The sequence below is a fragment of the Nannospalax galili genome, unplaced genomic scaffold, assembly GCF_000622305.1.
Source record: "Nannospalax galili isolate Female #2095 unplaced genomic scaffold, S.galili_v1.0 scaffold115, whole genome shotgun sequence".
NCBI classification, from domain to species: domain Eukaryota; kingdom Metazoa; phylum Chordata; class Mammalia; order Rodentia; family Spalacidae; genus Nannospalax; species Nannospalax galili.
In genome coordinates, this window is record NW_008340588.1 from 7,616,483 (window position 1) to 7,638,656 (window position 22,174).

The window sequence follows — 22,174 nt, forward strand, 5'->3', positions numbered from 1 at the left end:
ACTTATTTTTTGAAACAATTACTCTGACCTTATGTTAATTCCATGTGAAATATAGGAAAGAAAATCCATTTATTATCTACATAAAGAACTTCCATTCAAACCACAAAAATTCCATTTGAAAAGATGCTGTCAGTATATTTCATTATAATAATATTTTTTTAAAAAAGACTACTCAAGAATCATTTCATATTAAAGTGCTTTTTATTACTATTAGGATTCTGCTGTCTCAGATTTGACTTTCTGTTCACATTTCCCAAGTTTGTTCAAACACACTGTTCTTGGTCTTGATACATTTAAAATATCCGCTGAGACTCCAGATGAAAAAGAGAAAATGTTATGGGACACATTGGTCTTTTTTGCTGTTTTGAAGATACCCATGAAATTGGTCACAGGCGGTATTAAAGTCAGAGAATCTTTTGGTTGAATTTTAGGTCTTGCTTTTATTCGATGCTCTTTCCCTAAAAATTAGAGGGTCATAAGTAAATGCCTCTTAAGGATCCTATGTATAGTCTGATTAGTTCTTATTTTCTTTAACCAAAACATAAGAATAGGTCATAACAGACTTCCAGATTTTACAAAATGTGATTTGCCAGCTTGTACTGTACCAGTTGGGCCCTGGTAAAAGCAAATGCCAGCTACTTTAAAACATCATAGTTTAGTACCAAAAGAAAGTGTTAAAGCATTAGCTTTATCAAAGTGACACACAGACAAAATAAAATTAATTCTATCAGAAATTTTGTACATTATTCTTTTACTAATATTTTCAGAAACCTTGTTTACAAACTGTTATTAAAGTATAGAACAAGAGTGTCTAACTTGTGTAAGTTATTCTCAAATTGAGAAAGCTATTGGAGAAAACGTATTCAGAAAGATAGCCTTCACACATACAAATTTCCAGCAGATATTCCCTGAATAAATGAAGTTCCTTTTTCTCTTTTTTTACATTTTTTATTTTATGTGTATGTTTGTATGTCTGTATGAATGTGTGCCATTTATATGTGGGTGTCTGCAGAGGCCAGAGGAGGACACTGAATTCCTAGAGCTGGAGTTACAGACAGTGGTGATCAAAGAACTAAACTCAGGTCTTCTGTAAGAGCAGCAAGTGCTGTTAACCATTGAGTCATCTCACTAGTTCCCCTATTCTGTTTTTACTTTCCCTTCCTGTTCTCTTCAGTTTCTGACTTTCAGATGGTTGTATCCTAGATTTTGACTTTAGGACAATGTAACAACTAAAACTTTTACTTTGGCCCTTTTATAAGCTTAACAGATGAATAAACATATGAAAATAGTATTTATTCATATGTATTCTGCATTAAATGTCTAATAGGTTGGGTGCTGAAGAGTTAGCTAAATGGTTAAGAGCAGGTACTGCTCTTGCAGAGGACCTGAGTTCATTCCCAACACTCACGTGGAGCAGTTCAGAACCACCTGTATTTCAGCTCCAGGGGCATCTGATGCATCTGGCTTTCTCGGGCACCTGCACTCACATGCAAGCAAATACCCACACACATGCACATAATTTAAAATTATTTAAAAATAAATCTTAAATGTTTACTAGAAAGGAATGAATAGTATTGCAACATCTAGACTCTGATTTATTCAGACAGGCCACCCAACTGTCAACTACCAACTGAGTCAAAACTGTAAACTATCACTAGAAAAAAAAAAAAATGTGATCTCTGATGTAAGACTTTTGAAATAAATTGTACTTGAAACAGAACAATGGCAAGATCATTATTTAAGTCATACTTACATGTATAAATAATGACTTATCTCTGTGCTTAACTTGAAAAAAGCAAAGTTTTTTTTAAAAAATTATTACTTATTTGTTTATTGTGTGGGTGGATATGGGTAGATAGGTATAATTGTGTCACAGCATATATGTATAGATCAAAGGACAACTTGCAAATCTTGTTTCTCTCCTTCTACCATGTGGGTGCTAGGGATCAAGCTCAGGTCATCAGAGTTGGTGGCAAGTGCCTTTGCCCACTGAGCCATCTTGTAGACAGATCTTTGACAATCGATGTTAGTAGGGAAGATTTTAAATGATTAACAGGCTTATAAAGAGAATGTATCTTAGGTATATAGAATTACAAAACATATGTTTACAGGTAAGTAAACTTTTTGGAGCATTGTCTCCGCATTTTGGATTTATAGAAATGGGATAGAATCAGTGTCAGGACTGAAAGGAATTAAAGAAAACTTAACTACCTTTTTTAAAGATGGGATTTACAGATGGTCCTCCATTCTTCTCCAGGCTGAAAGGGGGGGGGGGAATCAAATAATAAAGTAAATGACAAACTACATCTAGAAAAACATGAAGAAATATATAGATTCCAGGTACCATGTCGGGTGCTTAATAGCCTGCTAGACCTGTATGAAGCTATGTGTGCTACTGTAAAGTCTCTTACTCATTTTGCATTTTAAACATAAATATATCTAAAATGGAACATTAATTCTTCTTGAAGTGAAAAGAAGATGAGACATGACCTAGGTTTTAAAGAAAACAGAATTGAATAAGGAACATATTCTCCATTTCCCACAGAGTTGTGGGGCTGACTACAAAATACTAGTTACTTGTACTAAATTAAATGTGCACTAAATTAAATTTCTTTGGTAGTCTTATCCTATAAATTAGAGGACCACAATTAAATGCCTCTTTAACACTGTCAATTATTGCAATTAAAATTTAGATTTTCTGTTTTATATAAAATTAGAGTTTTAGACTTTCAGTTTTTCAAAGGATTCTAAAGATATACTCGTCTTTCTCCATGCTTAAAGTTGATTTATGTAACCATACTGATATACTATTGAGTCTTATCTCTTCTTGTATCATTAAAAAAAATAGTGTATCTTGAGTAGGTCTCCTGTATATGAATTGTCATGCTACATGAAGAGATTCATAATCCATCTTTATAGAAGCAGAGGAAATTGTTTACAGTAAGGAGATTTTCTACCGTTAGACTTAAGTTATGAGATTACAACATTAAGGCAAAATCCTCTGAGCAAAATGCTTGACAGACACTATAATTTCAGCTACTGGGTCTGATTTAACCTTTATTTCCATCCTAGAAATTTGGTCTAGCTTTGTGTCAAAAGTTCAGAAGACCCATTTGCAGTAGAGATCACGTTGGCTTTCCTGTTTGGTTCAGAGCTCTTCAAATTTACCTTCTCAAGGTTAATCAAAAATGGGCTTGTGGGGACTAGCGAGACTTGTTGGGACTAAGACCACTGGCTACTCTTCTAGAGGACTTGGGTTCAGTTCTCAGCACCCACATGGCCACAAAGAACTATCCATAACTCCAGTTCCAGGGGCGCCAACGCCTTCTTTGATTCTTTAATTGGGACAAAGAATGCCTAATTTTGGAAGAAGATTTTTCTGATTGGAAGATCAAATTGACAATGTCACTACCTTGCTTGGGGTGGAGACTAGGTTGACGAATAATATTTGGGCTTCAGTATCTACTATCATAGGGGGATCCCTGTCCCTTGAAACTGAGAGACACCAACTTTTCTCCAAGATGAAGCTGCAGAGTATTGAGGTACTAGCCAGATGGCCTTCCAAAAGAGATGAGTAGTGACAAAGGGCAATGGAACCCTGGGAAACAGACAAGGTGAAACTGACTGTATTTAGATAGGACCCCTGATGGAAGAGAAAAGTAGACAACCACCAAATCAAAGCTAAGAGCAAACATGCCCAGTTTCCCAGAAAGAGGAGTTTCCCAGGTGTGGGTACTGATGCTTCCCTTATAGACCCACCATGCCATGGAGAATATGGAGTTTATAAGTTCTGGCTGAAGGACAGTGACCACCTGCTACATAGTCATGGGCCACCTATTCCCTCCTTTCAGGCTGACTTTAAAGGCATCATTCATTCATTCATTCATTCACATAGGCACTGGTGATATCTGGACCCATCTACTTAGTTTGTCTTTTAGGGAATCTTAACCATGCTCAAAACAAACATACTTCATGGCCCCTGTACACAAGAAGGTGGTTTAGGGGATATTCTTTGTAACTACAGTGCTCTGCCTCCCTTCTCATTTCCATGCTATGAACATTCATTCACAGACTCTCATTCTTCCAAACTTGTCTACCCAGTGATTACTCTCTGTCTGTTGGGAACTTTATCCCCACAGAAGATGTCTGGTTAGAGGTTCTGTTATCCCTACATAGCTTCTGTTTTTGTACCTCTGTCATCTGCATTCGATGCATTTCTGTCTTCTTTGTGATATGGTAGGGCTGGTTCACCACTTCCTAGCACTGGCATCCAAGAGCAAGACCATTCCTAGGATATGGCTTGAGTGGTAGTATGCTCCTCATGCACTTTGCCATCACTGAGGGCTTTGTGAAGGCCACCACGGTGGCCAGATAAGCTAGTTCTTTTGGTTGTTGTTTCTTTTTGAGATAGGGTCTCTCTGTAGTCCCAGATGGCCTGGAACTCACTATGTAGACCAGGCTGGCCTTGATCTCACAGAGATCAGCCTACCTCTGCCTCCAAAGTGCTAGGATTAAAGGCATGTGCCATGGCTTTGGGGTACGTCACCAGGAAACTACTCTATATGCTGCCTGGATTCCTGAGCACTAGAAAATCTGTTCTACTCTCAACAGCTTTTGTCCATTTCTAAGTCTCCAACTTTCAATAATTCTTACAGCTTCTAAGATGGCTCTACTGATGACTCCTTTCTTTGAATATCCTGATCTGAAGGATGGAGGAGGAACTTACCAAGTGTTTGGGGGAACTGGGGATTGGGGGTGAGAGGAGGAGGAGCATTGCATGTTGTGTATGTGACCAGAGGACAATTTTGGGTGTCCTTTCTCAGGTAGTGACCACCCTTTTTTGACAGTAAGGGTCCCTTACTGTCCTGGAACTCACCAAGTAGGCTAGTCTGGCTGGCCAGGATGCCCCAGGGATCAACTTGTCTCTTCCTTCCTGCTTGGATTATAAGCACATGCCACCAGACCTAGCTCCAAGTGTTTTTACCTATTCATCCATCCATCCTTCCATCCATTCATCCATCCATCCATTTATCTATCATCTATTTATGTTGCTGAAATAAGAGGAAGAGTCTGTGGGCTAGAGAGATGGCTCAATGATTAACACTGGCTGCTCTAGCAGAGGACCCAGGATCGATTCCCAACACCCACATGGCAGCTAACAACTATCTGTAACTCCAGTTCCAGGGGACTGACATCCTCTTCTGACTTCTGCGGTCATGCCCGGCATAGGTACACTTACATACATGAAGGTGATGTACTCATACACATAATAAAATAATTTAAAAAATAGTAAAAGAAGACAAGTCTGGTTTGTCTGTTTCTAGAAGAAGCCTCTTGGAGAATTCAGTACCAGTGAGGTTCAGCTCACTTTCCCAGCCAGTAGGCTATAGTTTACATTTCCATTTCCCAGCTGGGAGGCAGTTGTCTCCTACCTCAGCAGTCATGCCCCTTCAGCACTGTGACTATGGTGACTGCTGATCCTTCACTGATAATGTTTTGGAGTACAAATTGAGGTTTTACTACCCTTCTCCAACTTCTTCAGGGAAAAAACAAAATGTGGACTGAGATTTTTCAGATTTCTGGAGTTTTTCTAAAAGAAGATATTCCTCCCCGTCTCTATCCTTTTTAACATGGTTTATAATAAGCTTTCTCTTTTTGTAGCATAGTTTTTTTAAACAATTAAAGCCTAATTCTATCTTTTTTGGGCATTGATCTACGTACATGCAGGAAGAATAAAGGTACTAACTTTTACATAGCCCAGATAATCATGGAAGTGTGTCAAGGTTTCAAATACCTTGAATTTTTTTTCTTGACAGAGTGATGCACTTAAAGTGAGGGAAGATATTTAATACTGAGCTTTAAATAGAAACCTGCTGTCATTGCTGCATATCTTGATGAAGCAACTTGGATAAAATACAGAAGACCCTTTGCACCCAAAAGATAAAAACAGACTTTGAGAATGGACATTCATTTGAAGCTAAGTTTTGTCTTACAGAAGATATATACACGTCAAGGATAATTCTACATAATGGACCATCCTTAAACTTCAATAAAATCTTTACTAATAATTCTACTACTTCAGTTTCATAAGGCACAATACCTTAAGGAAGGAAGTCCCACACTTTGTTGCATTTGAAATTCCTTTAAAAATGCAGGGTTAATACTTGCATCTCTGCTGATATTCTTTGTTATGCGTAGGAACTGATGAGGTTTATTCCTGCATTCAGTCAGCAAAATTCGGAAAGCAAAGGAGTTGTAACTTAGGTAACCAAGGCCACAGGAACAATCTACACGAACCTAAATTAAAGAATAAAGAAGCAGCTTGATTTTTAATTTTCTTCCTATATTTTATTATGACAAAATATAGCTGACATGAAAAATATTTGCTATTTTGATCATTTTAAGTACTCACCTGGAACTAAATATATTCTTGCATACTTTTTAAAACATTTAGGATTCAAATATATCAATATTCAGCTTGAACTTTGAAAAATGTATGGGTTGATTGTTTGTGTGCCTATGTGGTAGTGTATGTAGACATTCTCTATTTCAAAATAGGTTTATCACAATTTTTAAGAAGGAACTTCTTAAAATATTCTTATTTTATGTGTATGAGTGTGTCGCCTGCATGTATATAAGTACACCAATGTCATGAAGTGCCCATGGAGGTCAGAAGAGAGTGTTGGATTCACCTGGAACTAGAGTTAGGGATGATTGTTAACTACCTTGTGAGTGCTGGGAATCCAACCCATGTCCTCTGCAAGAGCAGCCAGTGATCTTAACCACTGAGCTATCTCTCCAGCCCCAAGAAGAAACTTTTAACCAATGGATTTTGTATTTAAATTATCTAACGCAGGGCTTTAAATAGCCTCTTTATGAGAACGCTTCTGGAAAATCTGTTGATTCAAGTTCAGTTCCCAGCACCCACATCAGGCATTTCACAACTGCCTGTAACTCCAACTCCAAGGGATCTGACACCTTCTTCTGGCCTCTGCATATACCTGCACACACATGTACATACACACATAATTAAACATGAAATAATTCTTAAGTCTCTGTAAACATTACATTAGATATGTGTGTAAACAAATGACAATCAGTAGATAAAAACATAATAGTTCTTTTTTAAAAGTCAGGGCTATGACTCAAACTCAGAACCTCAGGCATGCTAGGCAAGCACTCATTCTACCACTGAGCCATACCCTCTGCCTCATATTTTTATTACTTTTTTAGAAAGATTTTTTAAAACTTTTACTTGTTTTTATTTTATGTGTATGAGTGTTATGCCCGCATGTATGTAAGTACACCTGTGTCATACAATGTCCATAGAGGTCAGAAGAGGGTGTTGGGTCCCCTGGAACTGAAGTAATGGATTGTTGTTAGCCACAATGTGGGTGCTGGGATTTGAACCCAGGTCTTCTGAAAGAGCAGCCAGGGTTCTTAACCACTAAGCCATTTCTCCACTGCTTCTCCTCAACCTTTTCTCAGCCCAATACTAATCACCAGCCTTATTCTGCCTCTGCATTTTTATCTTTCTGGTCATATCCTCAATAATTAAAATAAGAATGCACACAGAACTATCAATATTATTTGTCATGCAGTACCTGCAGAGGACATAAGAGGGTGCCAGATTCCCTGGAAGTGGAGTTATAAATGGTTGTTAGTGCTATGTGGGTGCTGGAATTCAAACCCAGGTTTTCTGCAAGCACAGCTAGTGCTTTAACCATTGAACCATCTCTCCAGCCCCCTGCCTCATATTTTTAGAGAATACTGTTAAGTGCCTTGATTTCTAGTAGTTGCCTACAATCTTTGTTATTTATAATTGACTTCATTTTAGAACTTTGTTACCCATAATTGACTTCATTTTAGAATTACCTTGAATATTAAAAACTTAAATTTCACCAACTAAATCAGAATTAGTTCTGTAGGGGATTTTAAAGTACAGCCAGAATAAGAACTTTGGAATCTCGGCCAAGACAGTGGGTCTCAACCTTGGCTGTATATGAGAATCACCTGGACAACTTTGACAATTATATTGAATTCCAGCTGTAGAAACTCATTAAGTATTCTGGGGTGCAGGCAGGGCTTTGGAATTTTTCAAAACTGCTGAGGTGAATGCCATAGGAAACCAGGAAAGACTACAAGATAAAAAAAAAAACAGGCTAAAGCTAGCCACTCAGGAAAGCACTGTTTTCCTCTGACAAGAACCGAGAAAGAAACAGAAGGATTAGGCCACCAGACTCTAGAAAAAGTTTCTTTAAAGACAATTCCCTTGGCCTGTAACTCTGAATTAATTAGGCTGATCATGTGGGTAGTTAAAGGATACTCCTGGGTAAGGAGTTTGATAGTTGACAGCATAAAAGTGTCATAAACATAAATCAAGGTTGTGTATGTAGGGTATCAGAGGGTTGATTATTGGCCTTTATGTTAGCATCAGGCTGTTCTATCTACCTATATATCTATTTACCTTGAACTTGTGGCTCTTTTCTGTATGTGGTTTCTTGCTTCAGCTTTCTAGAAATGTGCCTGCCTCAGATATATTGGATTAGGAATTCTGGGGATAGGGCCCAGTAATATATGGCATAACAGGCCCTTACTGTGATTCTGATAGATCCAGAGTTGGAGAAATACTGTATTAAGCCTTAATGGATGAAAGTAAAGAATACCCAAAAGCTAATGACTGCTATTATTAGCACTGACTCAGTCTTCAGGTAAGAAACTAAGAAAGCTTTGAATGAAGAGGATGTACATGGTCTACTGGAAAAAAAAAAAAAGCTTCTCTGATGAGGAAGAGCTTCTCCGATTAGTGAATGAAAGATTCACTTTTATGGATATAAAGGTAAAAACTTAGGGGGCAGTTATTACTGTGTCCACTTACAGAAGAATAATAGTGGTTTCTCCTCCAGGACTTATGACCTATCCAGCCACAGGATTTTGGCCCAGTTTAACAGTACCAGGCATGGGTTCCATTTTGTGGTGTGGGCTTTAAATCCAATCACATGGCAAGCAGTCAATGTGCAGAGAATAAGAGACTGTAGAATGCTCAGCTCAAAATGGAACATCTGTATCACACTTCCTTCCTAAGATATCATCTCAGAAGAGGAGGCAGAAAGATTGTAAGAAAGCAGGGGGGTAGATGTCTGCAATGAACCAGAATTTGTCTGACATGACAGCACAGTAGCTGGAACCACATGCATAATATCAAGCCAGCTAAAATCCCAGCATGGATAGGGAAGGGCTCATGAAATCCCACCCCATCTAAGGAGCTATTAGAAATTGATGAACAAGGAGAGTCAGTTTTCTCCAGGGATTCGGCCCCAAAAGGCTACCCATGTCCTAGTAGACATTCCTCCACCCAAGCATATCCAAACATACAAAATGGACTCCATGGGTATTAAAAAACAAAACAATTGGGCTGGAGAGAAAGTGCAGCAGTTAAGAACACTGACTGTTCTTGCAGAAGACCTAGGTTCGAATCCCAGCACCCACATGGCAGCAAACAACTGTCCATAACTCCAGTTCCAGCAGATCCAACAATCTCTTCTGTCCTCCACAGGCATTACACGATATGGGTGCACTTACCTACATGCAGGCAATACACACATACACATAATATGAAAATAAAAATATTTAAAAAATAAAACAAAACAAAACAAAAAACCTAACACCTGAAGTTGGGAGGAGAAAGTAAAGGAGAGGATGGAAAAGGAATTGGAGGAGAAAAGTATGGGGATGGATTTGATCAAAACATGAAAACATGTATATATGAATATTGAATAAAAATCTTAAAATGTTTTTATGTGTATGAGTGTTTTGCCTGCATGTATATAAGTGCACCCGTGTTGTGCAGTGCCCGCAGAAGCCAGAAGAGGGCCTCAGATCCCCTGGAACTGGAGTTACAGATGGTTGTTAGCTACCATTTTGGTGCTGGGATCTGAACCTGGGTCCTCTGCAAGAGCAGCCAATTCTCTTAACTTCTGAGCCATCTCTCCAGGCCCTGAATAATATTTTTAAAGAGAATATACACCTTGCAGGAGCAAGGTAGGAAGACCTGAAGAGAACTGCCTGCTACAGACTTTGACTTCTTGTAGTTCTTATTGAAGAACAAGGTGAGAATAGTGATTTGGGCCTTTGAGCACAAGAAACATATTTCAAATTTTCAGGTGTTACACAGGCATACTGGGATGGGAAATATTGCTGGACAGGAACTTGTATATCTGCACTGTGAGGAGTGTAAGGGTAGGCACATGTGGAAAGTTCTGCTTTGCCCATATAGGTCTAGTGCTGCTTGTGAAGGTAATACATTTTCACCTAATGGGTAGTAAGTAGGGTACATCCAAAAACTAAGATTTGTGCTTAGCTGGTTGAAGAAAGCCAACCACATGCTACTGCTCTTAGTTGATCTTTAACCTTGCAGTCAGTGATATGCTGCCTGGGAATGAATTTTAATTAATAACCAAGGCTGGTGCTTGAAATTCTGCGCCTTCCCACCCCACTTCCTGACTCCCTGCCCACCCCAACACTATGGCCAGCATTGGCCTCTTTCACACCCCCTCATCTCTGTGCTCAGGATACGAGAAAAATTCATTCATGCTCAGTTTCATTTATTCCAAATTGTAGAAATGACAGAGTAACCAGGGGTTTTGTTTTGAGGGGAGGTTATTTGGAAGTGCTGGGGATTGAATCCAGGACCTTTGTTTTGAAACAGTATCTTGCTAAATTGCCCAGATTGGTGTCAAACTTTTGATCCCCCTGCCTCACCCTGGCTAAGTAACTGATTCTTTTGAACATCTTATATTTTAGTTATAAATTTGTGCATCATTGGTATATTTATTGATAGCTGAATTGTTTAAAGTTACATATAGTATCAGATTTCATCATAGCACAAATATATAATGACATCTATGTCATTATACTTTGTTCTTAAAAATATGGATCCCTTCATAAATTTGCATGCCATCCTTGCACAGGGGCCATACTACATCTCTGCAAGGCTCCAATTTTAGTCTAAGTGCTGCTGAATGGAACCTTTTATTTTTATTTTTATTCTTATCTTTGAGACAGGGTCTTTCTATGTGGCCTTGACTGGTCTAGCACTCACTTTTTAACCCAGACTGGCTTTGAACCAGGGGGGCTCCTCCTGTCTCAAACTCCCATGTTCTGATATTACTGGCATACACTAGGACATGAGATTTTTGTGATTAAATGGTGGTTCTAGAATAAAAATTACTATTATTTTACAGAGTTTTGTTTTTGTATTTTAATTCAGAAACAAATTTGGGCAGGTATTAGTTTTTAAATCTTTGTTTTATACTGCTTTTATGGTTATTAAGTCTTGGAGTTAAAACAAATATGTACTTTTTGTGGAAATCAGAATTGTGGATGTCAGATATGACTAATTCTAGGAAGTTCATCTATTTTTGAGATATTATCATATTACCATATATAATATTGAGTTATTACTATGTATATAATGCAGTTAACCTGAAAATTATTGCATTGTGTGAGAGAGGCAAATTTTATTATTTCTAGCATAATAAATGTTATTATTTTCATTTACCTCTTCTCTTCTTGAGTACAAGTGGTAGCAGAGCCGTTGTATTGTCCCTAATGTGAGAAAAGCTTCTAGAATACCAGCTCTGGTATGAGCTAGGCTGGCTATGAGATTACCTAGAAATCACAGAGAAGAGTTCTCATGTCAGTCAAAACCAATAAACTATACTGTGCTTTTTGTTCACGTGCACATAGATTTTAAAAGGTTCAAGTTGTAAGACCTCTCTATTAAATGAAGCATCAAGAAAAAAAAAGACATGTCTGTGTGTTCTGGCTGTATGTATGTAAGTGTACCTATGTCGTGCAATGCCTGCGGAAGCCAGAAGAAAGTGCTGAATCCCCTGGAACTAGAATTACAGTTGTTAGCCACCATGTGGGTACTGGGAACTAAACCTGGGTCCTCTGCAAGAGCAGAAAGTGCTCTTAACTGCTGAGCCATCTCTCTAGTCCCTTGTTAGGGTTTTTTAAATGATAGTGAACATAGTCATTTAATTATCTTAAAGAAAGAAAAATTTTCTTTTTTGTAATTCAAATGGCTTCAAGCTGGAGGATTAATGATAGGTTTTAAATCAAGTAGTGTATCACTTATTGAAATTTAAAATTACTTTAGTTCTTATTATAAAAAGAAATGTTTAGAGACTAGAAATAAAGTGACCTGGTATTATAAATAAATAGATAAATAATAAATAACTACCAACTTACCAGCTGCTTACCAATAAGCAGCTACCAACTTAATACTATTTATTTTTGGTGTTTTGTTTTAACATTAAATGTATTTCTACAGACCAGCTCTGTATTTGGAGATCGGAACTCAGTTTTGTTCTCCCTGTATTTTTTCTGGCATCCAGTATAACAAGGAATTCTTTGTACTTACTGCCTCAGAATGAGAGGGCTGAGTTATAAAGTAAAAGCTGTGTGAAGGTAACTTCTCTGTAAAGTTAAAGAAGTCTTTAAAGATGAGAAGTAAGGGCTGGAGAGATGTCTCAGTGGTTAAGAGCACTGGCTGCTCTTGTGGAGGACCTGTGTTCAATTACCAGCACCCACATGGTGGCTAACAACCATCTGTAATTCCAGTTCCAGGGGATCCCATGTCCTCTTCTGACCTTCTTGGGCATTGCACAACACAGGTGCACTTACACACATGCAGGCAATACACTCAAAGGCATAAAAATAAAATAAAAATAATATATTTTTTAAAAGATGAGAAGTGAGAAGCAGATAGAGAAGGTAGAGAAGCTCAAGTGGAGGAGAACTTGAAGAGTAGGAGCAGGAATAAATGAACGGATAGATTGTTAGGTAGCTAATTGCTATACCATAGAAATGTATTTTGGGAGTATATTTGCTTAGAAAGAAGACATAAGAGTCTCACAAATTAAAACTCTTATGGAGACTAGCTAGGAAAAATCATGGATGAGCACACAGTGAGGGACAATTGGGGACACAAACCTGACTCAATAGGCCTTAACATATATGACAGAATGTATGAAATCTGTTGGGAGGGCTATAGGAGAAGGTGCAGATAGGGGAAGGAGTCTAAATTTAATTAAGCTGTATGAAATATATAAAAATCCAATAAATTCAATATATTGTTAAAAATGTCAAATTTACTTTCATCAGATATATTCCATATATGTGAAATATATATTTGATTTCATATATTCTCTTATTAGAGAATATCTAAGGGGCACCTAGAAAAATGGACAGTTGGCAACAGAAGCCCTAGTCTCTTCTAAACTTCTGTGCCTTTGGGACTTTTTTGGTAATCATATGAACTTGGACACCAGGTGATCAATTACTACACTATACCTGAGGCCAGACATACTGGTTTGCCTGAGGCACCCTGGATGTGCATATGACCCAAGATGCAGAGTCCTCTGGTGGTAGAGTGCAGAGAACATGCAGTAATTTTTGAGATTCTACTCAGATGGAGGAAATGAATTTAATGTTTGAAAACAAGTATAATACAACATCTCTTATAGTAAAGAGACTGTGAAGCAAAACTTAAAACCACTACAGTTATTTTACTGCTATGATATTGAATAAATAATATTTTGAAGAATATATACTTAATTTCTTTTCAAGGTTTTTTCCTAGCTAATTTCCATAAGAAAGCTTTCATTTGTATGACTTATATTCTTCATAAGCAAATATACTTCATAAAAATACACTTCTATAGCATAGTAATTAACTAACTTAATAATGTATTTCTTAGTTCATTTATTTCACAAGTAGTCATTGACTATCATTCTGAAATTGTTTTATGTTGTTTTGAGTGGTAGTTCAGTTAAATATCATTTATCACCTATTGTATACTACCAGATTGGATGTTTGGAGTAGATATTGTTACACAATTATGTCAAGAAAGCTATTGGACCATTTTTCTTTGATATGTTATATATTAACATAATGAACTCCTAAGTAATGGAATGTACACAACCTGTATAAAGAAATACAGAGGCATATCAGTATAAATCTACCACTACTACTATAAATCATTTAAAATTTTTTCTTGGTAGTTCATAATTGAACTTTTATTTTATATTCTAGAAAAATAGAGCCTCGAAATAATAATTAGGAAAGCCAAAAGGCTTTGTTCAGAGGTACTGTATTCCTGCTCAAGGTCGAGAGGATGCCTGTCATTCCATGTAGACTTATTCTGTGTTTTCAGGTAGAGTAACTTGAAACTGCAACAGGGTATTGGCATTATTTATTATTGCTGAGATTCCAACCTAAATGATTTTTATTACTATCTTTGACATTAAGCATGTTTCTTATGTAACTTGTTACAATTGGTTTTAGCTACGTCTTACCTGTCAAGACAAGAGTAGGAACGTGAAGTGAATACAGACTGTTAACTAGTATAGTAACACTAGTAACACCTCTTGCAGACAAAGTAATATGGTCCACATCTATAATGACTTTAGCTAGTATGATAATCTAAGACAGAAAAAGCACAGAATCATTGAGCATTTGCTAATAAAATTCTCTTAATTAAGCACTTATGATTTATGGAGTATTGTTAAGGGGCAAAGAGAATATTTGGTGGGATTCAACCCACATTATTCTTCCCACAAGGTTTGCAACTTTTGCATCCTTGGATTGTGATAGAAATACCTGACAGGGTTGTAAGATAGAAAAGCTACAAAGAGCAGGTCAAAAGGAACCTGAATGTTTAGCTGTTGCAGAGTGAGAGAACCAGCATGATCAGCTTAAGGTTTGCAATTAGAAGACCTGTCTGTTTCCTTAAAAATATTAAGTGATTAAAATAGTAATACCTGCCTTTCAACCTCACAAGGTTGTTGTAGGCATCTGATAAGGTATAAAAGGAAAAGTGCCTTGTAACTTGAAAAATTCTATAAAGAAATCTTAATAATGGACTTTCCATTAGGTAAAAGGGCCAATGTACAAAATACTAAGTTTCAAAAATCAAGCTGGGTGTAGTGATGCATGCATTTAATCCCAGCACTCTGGAGTCAGAGACAAGTGGATCTCAGAGTTTGAGGTCAACCTAGTCTACATAATAAGTTCCACGTCAGCCAAGGCTGCATGATGAGACCCTGTCTCAAAAATAATTTGTTCCACAAATGAGTAAACATTTTGGGGATCCCCAATTTATAAGTTTTCACTAAAATGAAAAACTTACCAACTTGAAATGTTAACCTCTAATTTTATACCTGAAATGCTGCCATTGCCCTTTCAGTTTCAACTTTTGATTGAAGGCTCAAAAATAGATAAAGTTATCATTCCACTTTCCAATATTAAATATTGTTGAAAACGGTTATTGAAGGCAAAAAGGGCTAGTGCATAGCCTGCTCTTAAGCGAATGTCCTAGAAATGAGAGGCATATGAATGAATTATTTTTGTTTACTACATTTATCATGTTATTAAGTTTGTAATTATTGCTCATTAAAACATATTTCATTCTTATCAGTTAAAGAGAAATATGACATTGTTGGGGGAAACAGCAGAGAGTTACCCAAAAATGTTACTGAACAAACAAAATGGAAAGAGAACTAAGTTTCAGTGGCAGAAAGAAAACATTTTAAATTTTCAAAGAAAATATCAGACTAGGTCTGGGCATGAAGCATTGCTCTAAAAGGCTTATGTATTGGAGGCTTGGTGCCAGCTGGTTGCACTATTTTAGGAAGCTCTGGCAACTTTAGAACATGGGACCTACTGGGGAAGTGGTTCACGGAGGGAAGGTCATTGAGAGTATCTTATCTCTTCCTCCTTCCTATCTGTGTACCATGAAGTGAACAGCTTCTCCTTTGCTTCAGACTCCCACCACAATGTTCTGCCCAAGTGAAAGGGATTAGAAGACCATGGAGTACACCCTTTAAACAATGAACTGCAATCAGTCATCCCTCCCTTCAATTTCTGACAGGTAATTAATGCAGTTATTCATTATACAAATGGTATTAACCTTCAACTTTTAACATATTTCATTTTCAAGGGTTCAAAGTAGAATTTATAAATCAAAAAATTCCTTATAGACAGATATGGCAGTGGATATCTGTAATCCCAGGAAGGCAGTGGCATTGTGCATTTGAGACCAGTTTCAGCTATATAGATCCCATCTCAAAACTAAAACAAGGGCTAGAGAGGTGAGTTAAGAACACAAAGTTTCTGAGATAAGAAAGAGGGAAGATTCTGAAGGTGATGAACTGTTTTGGCCTGACCTTGTAGAGTGGAGGCAAGAAAACTGATTTAATGAGCCTGATCCAGCGGAAAAAAAAAAAGGAAAGAGGGAAGATCTATTTTTGGCATTTTGAATCATAGTCTCAGGGGTTTCAGTCCACAGTGGTTTGGGCCAGTTCTTCCTTAAGAGCCATGAGTGGGCATTACACTATGGTGGAAGCAAGATGAAAAGAAAAGTGTGATATAGAAGAAAGAAAGTGGAAGGGGCTAGAGTCCCAGTATCACCTTCAATGGCACATCTGTAATAATCTACTTCCTTCAACTAGGCCTCATGACATTTCCATCACTTCCCAATGGTGTTGCTGTCTGGGACCAAGACTTTAACTCATCCAGGGATATTCCAGATCCAAATGGTATCAGGCCCCACAGGGCAGGTAGTTTGAAACAAATATAATACAGTGTAAATTCTTATAATTTAAAAATTTGACCAAAACCAGTTGAATCTTATAGTTCTTATATCCACAGAGAATTAGTGTACAAAGATGTGTCAATTACAAACCAGATATAAGAGGAAGGAAGGAATGAATGAATGAAGGAAGAAGGGAGGGAGAGAGGGAGGGAGGAAGGAAGGGAGGGAGGGATGGGGGAAGGGAGGAAGGGAGAGAGGGAGGGGGGGAGGGAGGGAGGGAATGGGGGAGGGGGGGGAAGGAAGGAAGGAAGGAAGGAAGGAAGGAAGAGAGGGAGGGAGGGAGGGTGCTTGAGAACGGGCTGTGTAGCAGAAGAAAAGGAAGAAGGGTATAAATGAGGAAAAGGGCAATGAAAGGAAAGCACTAGTGAGGAGCAAAGTGTGTTTGTTGGAGGGAGTGGCTCAGAGAGGCACTCGATCTCATCACCTCCCTATTCTTAGCACTTCTCATAGTGTACTACAGAAAATCTCTACATTTTAAAAAAATAACATGACTTTCAACCAAGACCCTCCTGTGTTCCTCTAAAACTTCACAGAACTAGAAGACATCATTGGCTACTTCTGTAATTGCACAACAGACAGCAGCTTCCCGTTCTCTGAGATAGTATTCTTCAGAGTGCTGACGGTGAGATAGCAGGAAACTAAGAACAAGCAGTTAACAGGAATAATTCTATCTTATACTTGAATACTACCTAATAGATGTATAAAGAAGAAGTAATTTTTAAAAATCACCATCAGGCAAAGGTCACCTTGATTGTTACATGAATGCAAGTTAAAATTAGTGAGCAAAACTAGGATGCAAAGCAGAATATTTGCATAGACTTTGTCTTACCCTAAGATACTTGTAAATTGCAAAGGGAAAACCAACAAATTTGTGGTGAAGATATATGGCAGATGCTGCCTGTATTTGTCACTTTTCTGTTGCTGTGGTAGAAACACTGACCAAAGCACTTTATAGAAGGAAGAGTTTATTTGAGCTTACGGTTCCAGGGGAATTATAGTCTGTCATGGCAGGGAGGCATGGTGGCAGGAGGTGGCTGGAACAGGAACAGCAGAAGCTAAGCTCTCACATCATCAGGCAGGCACAGGAAGCAAAAGAGCAGCTGCAGATCCAGCAAGGCTTAAGAACTCTGTAAGCCCACCCCCAGTGACGTGCTTCCTCCAGGACAGCGACACCTTCTAAAACCTCCCAAAACAGCGCCACCATCTGGGGACCAAATGTCCAAATATTTGGAGCCTATGAGGGACATTTTCATTCAAACAATCACACCGCCTTAAGTAACTGAATTTAGCATTGCCAGTAATGAGACCTATCAACATCATGTAGCCTTAGCTGTGAGGCAGTGAGAGGGTGAGTGGACTTCCACATCACTCTATGATATTCTTGCCCAATATATAACTTCAGTTTAATCATGAGAAAATATGAGTTAAATTGAGGGAGCATCTGTAAAACTATTGTCAGTAATGCCAACATCATCAAAGATGTGGGATGACTAAGCTGCACAAATGAGACGTGACAAAATGTCATGGAACATTCTGGATTGGATTCTGGAACAGAAAATAGGTACTGATAAGAAATTGGCAAAATTATAAGTCTGCAAATTACTTCATAGTATCGTATCAGTGATAAGGGTCTGGTTAGCACTTGGAGAACTGGATGGAATGTATAGCATGGAATGTACAGCACAATATCTTGAATTTTACAAAGCTTTTTGGAACTCTAAAATTATTTTCAAAAAAATTTGTGTGGTTCTAAGTGATTAAACCTAGGTCCTTGTGCATACTCAGAAAGCACTCTACCTCTGAGCTATATCTCTATCCCTCATTTTACATTTTATTTGAAAGTCCAGTTAAGTTGCCCAGTCAAGCCTGAAATTCATTTTGTAGCCTCCCTTGAACTGCAGTCCTTCTGCCTTCACCTCCCAAGTAACTTCGGAACATTTGAAGTTTTTGTTGATATTTTTGTTTTAAGACAAAATCATTTTGGGGCTAGAGAGATGGCTCAGCAGTTTAGAGTACTGGTTGCTCTTGCAGAGGACCCAGGTTCCATTCCCACTACATGGCCAACAACCATCTATCACTGTAGTTCCAGGGGATTTGATGCCCTTTTCTGGCCATGTGGGCATTGTACACACCAGTGCACATGCAGGCAAAACACTCATACAATAAAATAAAAACAAATGAATCGAAAAAAAAAATTAAAAAAGAAAAGATCATCTAGACATAGGGGAGAAACTAATACTAGTTTTCTACTAAACAATTATACTATTAAACTGACTCCTAATGACTTATTGTTATACCCATAGGTTAATGACTCTCTCAACTGTCACCAGAGAAGTTCCTTATGTAGCAAATGGTGATTAACACAGAAACCTACAACTGGCCATTATGCAGAGAACAAGAAGCTGCAGAGTGCTTATCCCTGAATAGAACACCCATATCAAATTTCTGCCTCTCAAGGCTCAAGGATCATTGCAGAAGAGGGGGTGGAAAGATTGTAAGAGTCAGAGGCAGTGGATGACCATAGGGAAACAGAGTTTTCTAGATAGCTGATCAGTTATACATATGAACTCAACAGCAATGGTGACAGCATGCACATGTCTCATTCAAGATCAAACCACAAAATCCCAGCAAAGATATGAGGAAGTGGGTAAAAAACCCAAACCCAACCAAATTGTGGCAACTGATGGCTACTAGGAGGGGCAGAGACCAATTCTTTCAAGTATACTCTTGATAAGTTAAACAAACTCCCATGGATGGACCCACACTGAAGAAATTTGAGAACACAAATTAGACTCTATAGGTCTTTATATATATAATGTATAAATGTATATATCTATATATATACGATTTAATATATATGATTTAATACATTACATTGGGCTGGGGACAATAAGGTGTGGATAGGTGAGGGAATCTAAATACTATCAAATTATGTTTTATGAAAATCACAAAAAAATGAAAGAGAAAAATAAGTAAGCTATACTACAAAAAGGAGGAGGAAAATGGAGCTCATCACTAAGCATTAAAATCACTGCCTATCAAAGATGAAATGTGACAACTATGGAAAGTTTGGAGCTATGTTATTACATCATTACAAAACTAATGGCCTACGAAGAGATCTTTTACATCTTAAATATTGCCAGGAAGGATACTTGATCATAATTGATAGTGCTTTCTTGAAACCATTATCCTCTAGATGAACACACTAAGGTTTTGTGAAGGTCCTACCTTATCTTTTGAGTGGAGAAGATAAAGAACATCAGAATACTCAAATCCTTCACTTTCTTGTAATTCTTTCTGTAGCAAATCATTCCCTAGGATGATGCATGCCAAAGAAAATGCCACTTCAACCTAAGTATGTGGTTTTCAGAAATTATCACACATTATCCAAGAGCATATTTCATTATGAAAACATTTATGCAGGATATATTGTGATTGTGGAAAGATAGTTACAAAATATTCTAAAGTACAATCTATTGGTTCTAATTCTCTGGCTGATATTTAAAGAACAATAAAAATTCTGTAGAAATATCCTTTATGATTTTTAACAGTTAGAAAGTATCCATTCTCCCTTTGAGCCAAGACAACTATAGCCCTCCATTTGAGGGCACCAGGGTAAGTCCCTAGGGACAGCAGGGCATGTAAAGATATAGTACCCTAATCCTTAGTGCAGAGTTCCATCTCTTCTGCATCTAAAAATAAATTTTAAATGCTTGTTTGCATAGGTTTAAAGGCTATTTTAAGCTCCTATTGACCACTGAGCTGTAGAACTGTAATGAAATTTTTAATATTTTAAGTCAAGTTTTATCAAAGAATCAAGGAATAGATATTTTTTCCTCCTCTTCTTTTTTTATTTTTTAAAAAATATTTTATTATTTTTATTTTATGTGTATGAGTGTATTGCCTGCATGTAAGTGAGTGCACCGTGTCATGCAATGCCACGGAGATCAGAAGAGGGTTTCGGATTCCCCTGGAACTGGAATTAAGGACAGTTGATAGCCACCATGTGGGTAATGGAAATTGAACCCAGGTCCTCTGCAAGAGTAGTCAGTGCTCTTAACCACTGAGCCATCTCTCCAGCCCCTCCTCTTCTACTTTTCATTTAATTTGCATTCATCTTCCATTAGGAAGATGAACCTAGTACATCACTGGGACTCAATAGACAACTTTTTACAGTGCTACATTTCATTATTGGCAAAGGTTTTATCCACTATAGTCTTATTTTGAGGAAAATGACAGAAAGTATTTGTATTAGGGTTCTCCAAAGAAACAGAACCAATAGAATGAATATATATGTATGTTTATCAGCTTAGCTAACAAGATAGAGTCCAAGTAGTCCAACCACGGCTGCACCACAGTGGAGAGGCTAAGAATCCGCAGTTGCTCAGTCCATGAGGCTGGATGTCTCAGTAGTCCCAATCTGGCACTGAAGGTCTGACGAATTCCAAAAGATCAGCTAGTCTTCAGTCTACAGCAGCAAGATGAACTCACCAGCGAGAGAGAAGGCAAGCAGCAAGAAGCCAGGCATTCTCCTCTGCCATGGCTGTTTATACTAGCTACCATCAGAAGGTAACACCCACATTTAGGGTGTATCTTCCAGCGTCAGATGATCCAATCAAGAAGATCTCTCATTTCAGTTAATCCCAGATTCAGTCAAATTGACACCCAGGATTAGCCATCACAAGTCCACCCCTTGTCAACTTGACACCCAATAGCATCTCTCTAAGTCATGCTTAATTTCCAAATGAAAACAATGTTGAGGTCATAATTTCACCTAACATGATATAACTATCCCATCATACAATGACTAATGCATTATATATCTTAGAGTAAGTGATGATGTCTTCAAGGAATGCTTAGTCCTTTAGTATCTCATAACCCAATATAATCATATAGGTTCACAACACTTAACCACTTAACACCTCAATTACACATTCAAAAAAAGAATAACTGAAGTATCTGCTTAACATATGTGTATACATGCACAAGCCTATTCTTAACCAAATAGGACAAGAATACTCATGTCAATTACAATTCAAGTTTCTGCAACTGGTCACGTGGCCTAAGTTGGTATTTGTAACTACCTTCCCCTACTACCCAGTCTGTATTTCCTCCACTATCAGCAAACACCTCTGCAGGTATTGGCTCTTTCCCTGGAGGAGTGACCCATACTTTCATCCCCAAAGGGTCTGGGCCATTTGTTGTCCTGTTACGATTGGGTTGTTGCAGTTTCCCATTGACCTTAATCATAGGACATGGTAACACCAAAAGTCGTCCTAAGGAATCTCCTGCCTTCCAGATATAATCTTCATTACATCCATTGTGGAGAACAAGTCCAATTTCCCCCTGGTAGTCTGGGTCAATCACCCCTCCTAATACTGTTATTCCTTTCTTAGCCTGCTGACTTAAGGGCATCAGAAGCCCAAAGTGTCCAGGGGGAAGTCTTAGCTTCCAGTTCAATGGAATGTTTATTGTCTCTCCTGGCAGAAGCACTCCCTCCTCTGGAACCAAAAC

General features: G+C 37.8%; 1 protein-coding gene and 2 non-coding genes across 3 annotated transcripts in view; 1 reads left to right on the top strand and 2 right to left on the bottom strand.

The window, feature by feature from the left end:
• Window positions 1–110: 110 nt before the first annotated feature.
• The window catches only part of Ankar (ankyrin and armadillo repeat containing), a 56,013-nt gene continuing 33,949 nt past the window's right edge, over window positions 111–22,174 (bottom strand). Inside the window, 8 exon segments of the mRNA XM_008835642.3 lie at window positions 111–458; window positions 2,212–2,258; window positions 6,101–6,297; window positions 11,561–11,670; window positions 14,364–14,490; window positions 15,228–15,270; window positions 15,272–15,381; window positions 19,889–20,013. Of these exon segments, the coding sequence (XP_008833864.1) occupies window positions 211–458; window positions 2,212–2,258; window positions 6,101–6,297; window positions 11,561–11,670; window positions 14,364–14,490; window positions 15,228–15,270; window positions 15,272–15,381; window positions 19,889–20,013 (1,007 nt within the window). The 3' untranslated portion in view covers window positions 111–210.
• Window positions 10,926–11,028, bottom strand: LOC115070771. Its single transcript, XR_003849902.1, has one exon. It is a non-coding gene; the product is annotated as a U6 spliceosomal RNA (small nuclear RNA).
• LOC115070774 lies at window positions 16,205–16,276 on the top strand. The gene has a single exon (XR_003849905.1). It is a non-coding gene; the product is annotated as a small nucleolar RNA SNORD57 (small nucleolar RNA).